The sequence below is a fragment of the Montipora capricornis genome, chromosome 14 (genome assembly GCF_036669925.1).
Source record: "Montipora capricornis isolate CH-2021 chromosome 14, ASM3666992v2, whole genome shotgun sequence".
Lineage (NCBI taxonomy): Eukaryota > Metazoa > Cnidaria > Anthozoa > Scleractinia > Acroporidae > Montipora > Montipora capricornis.
The window spans coordinates 46,826,383-46,828,882 of NC_090896.1; the positions used below are offsets into that span (position 1 = coordinate 46,826,383).

The 2,500-nt window shown below is 41.6% G+C and overlaps 1 protein-coding gene across 1 annotated transcript in view; it reads left to right on the top strand.

The window, feature by feature from the left end:
- LOC138033546 (structural maintenance of chromosomes flexible hinge domain-containing protein 1-like) overlaps positions 1-2,500 on the top strand; it is a 60,719-nt gene that overhangs the window by 47,312 nt on the left and 10,907 nt on the right. The window contains exons 44-45 of the mRNA XM_068881314.1: positions 909-1,194; positions 1,593-1,712. Coding sequence (XP_068737415.1) covers positions 909-1,194; positions 1,593-1,712 — 406 coding nt within the window. The remainder of the gene's footprint in view (positions 1-908; positions 1,195-1,592; positions 1,713-2,500) is intronic.

Below are 2,500 nucleotides of genomic sequence, written 5' to 3' on the forward strand. Positions count from 1 at the left end.
CGTCCTCAGTCACAACCGCGCCTGATAGAGATTAGTTGAGGGAAGCGCCAAACCCGGGGGCAAAAAAGGAATGGGAGATATGTCTAGACCGCTAATCATCGCCGGGCGAAGCAGTAGAGAGGATCGAATGGGTGAAAACCACAAGGTGGCTACTTATGCAAATAAGACATTTATGTGAAGAAAAGATACATTCAAATGAAGCTATGATCTTCGCAGTTATGAACGCCATTTTTACAATTGCGTAGAGAAGCCTGAAAAATTCAGGACTTCAACGGGGTTTGAACCCGTGAACCCGCAGTTCACATATGATTCATTTCATATACCATTTCATATATACCAGTTCATATATGATTCATGTCATATACCATTTCATCATTGATTCATTCCTCACGGGACAATTAGAACGCATAAATGACCATTTCCCAACGTCAGTGGCTTCATAGCTCAGTTGGTTAGAGCGTCGCACCGGAATCGCAAGGTCACGGGTTCAAACCCCGTTGAAGTCCTGAATTTTTCAGGCTTCGCTACGCAATTGTAAAAATTGCGTTCATAACTGCGAAGACCATAGCTTCATTTGATTTCATATCCGCAGTTCATATATGATTCATTTCATATACCATTTCATCAAAAGATACATTCACAGGTATATCACAGCTTAAATGTTAAGGGAAAGGGGGGGGGGGCGTTTGTAAGATGACACCCATTGAGAATGGTGTTCTTATTACCGTTGAGGTACGAAGGACTCCTTTATGACATCTTCGCAAATAGGAACACGCAGAGGAGAAAGCAAGGGAGCTATCCTCTTTCCTGCCCTGGCATGCGCACAGCTTTCCTTCGCTTTGTGTTGTACAGGCTTGTGTTGTAGTTCACTGGTAAACAGTGGTTTAACTTGCATTAATTTTCGGCAGGATAAGTTTGATAATCTGACTGGTGAGACTTTGAGAGGGAAAGTGGTAATAAACGTGAGCTCCTCTTCGGAAGGAATTGACGAGATTCCCGCATTGGCTGGCAATGTGTACTCCATGGAGGTTCCTCTTGTAAAGGGTGTGGCCACAGTACAAAACCTACTCATGCAAGAAAACACTGCCGGAAAGGATGGACAGGAATATTTACTAAACTTCAGTGCTCAGATCCCTGCTAATGCATCGCTTCATCCTATCCCCCCATTCACGCTTGCTTTTCTATTCTACAATGGTGAGACGTCTCTCTCGTTTATTGATAACACGGCTTAAAAGGAGTTTACTCTAAGCGTATGTATAACCGTACTAATCCGTCTTCCATTCGGGGAAGCTGCCACTTCGATGTTCAGTAACTTAAACATTTCTTACGACGTTCTTCTAAGGGACAAAAAGGCAAAGGGTACACCATCGGCCTTCACAAACGAAATCTACCGAAATGTTAAATGTTGACCATGTAATGATGCAAGTATATACAGGCATTTTGATTTTCGATTATAATCCTTTGCGTGCGCTTTGAGTGTTCTTTCAGATTATTGAGTTCCGGTAACACTTTTTTTCACTTTGCGCTTTCGTGTAATCGTTTGTTCCTTTTCTTTTTTCACTTTGTTTTCTTCTTCTTTTTTACTCGGCAAGACGTTCGGAAACAGCAACAGATGGCGCAGTTGACAAAAGAGAGGGATCATCTGTTTGAAACCATCCGCACTTACCGTCTGCTGTTTGAAACAACACACCAACTTATCAACGAGATGCAAGGTTCAGTGCACTTTCTTTCTTAAACTTAATGCTTCATTTTCAAAACTGCTGTTAGAACACGAACATTCAAAGAGTGTTTTCGATATCAAGGGTACCTGTTTCAAACGACAACGGGATCCACGCGGGTCAGTTTTTGTGAAAGTCACGCTTTTCGCGCCTTTGTTGCCACTAGAGAGCTTTACATTCTACGACGAGGACGAGAACGAGTACGAGTTTTGACTGCCCGTTTATAGCGAAAACACTAAGGAAATTTATAACCCGTACGCTTAATCTTACTCTTTGCTAGCAGTATAGGTTGCTCAGTTATTCTTATTGCTGGTAAGTGAGCCTTTTTCTCATCAAAAAATGCTAAAATTGCTACCGTGTTGTTGACTTGTTTTGATTCGACGACATTTTTGCAAAATCTCGTACTAAAATGACGACGGCATCACGTTTTTCCCGCCAAAATGACGCTGGTTTGCGCGCGCTCACTGTTGGTCTGTGAGAAAATCTCGTACTCGTAGTCGTTCTCGTACTAGAATCTAAAGCTCTCTATTGTCTTTAAAGGGACAGTTTCACGGTTTTGCGCATGTCCAAGCTTTAGCGCTAGCAGTTGTAAATTTTACGGTTTCTTACTGAACCAGATGATGTTAATTAAACACAGAGAGTATTAAAGCAATCAGTCATACCATATAGAGTCGATATCTTTTGTGGAAACAATAACCAGTTTAAACAAGAAAACGTACTATAAAGAGGGTCGCTTAGCGCTCTGCTTTTCGAATTCATTCAAGTACGATTTATTGATTGAT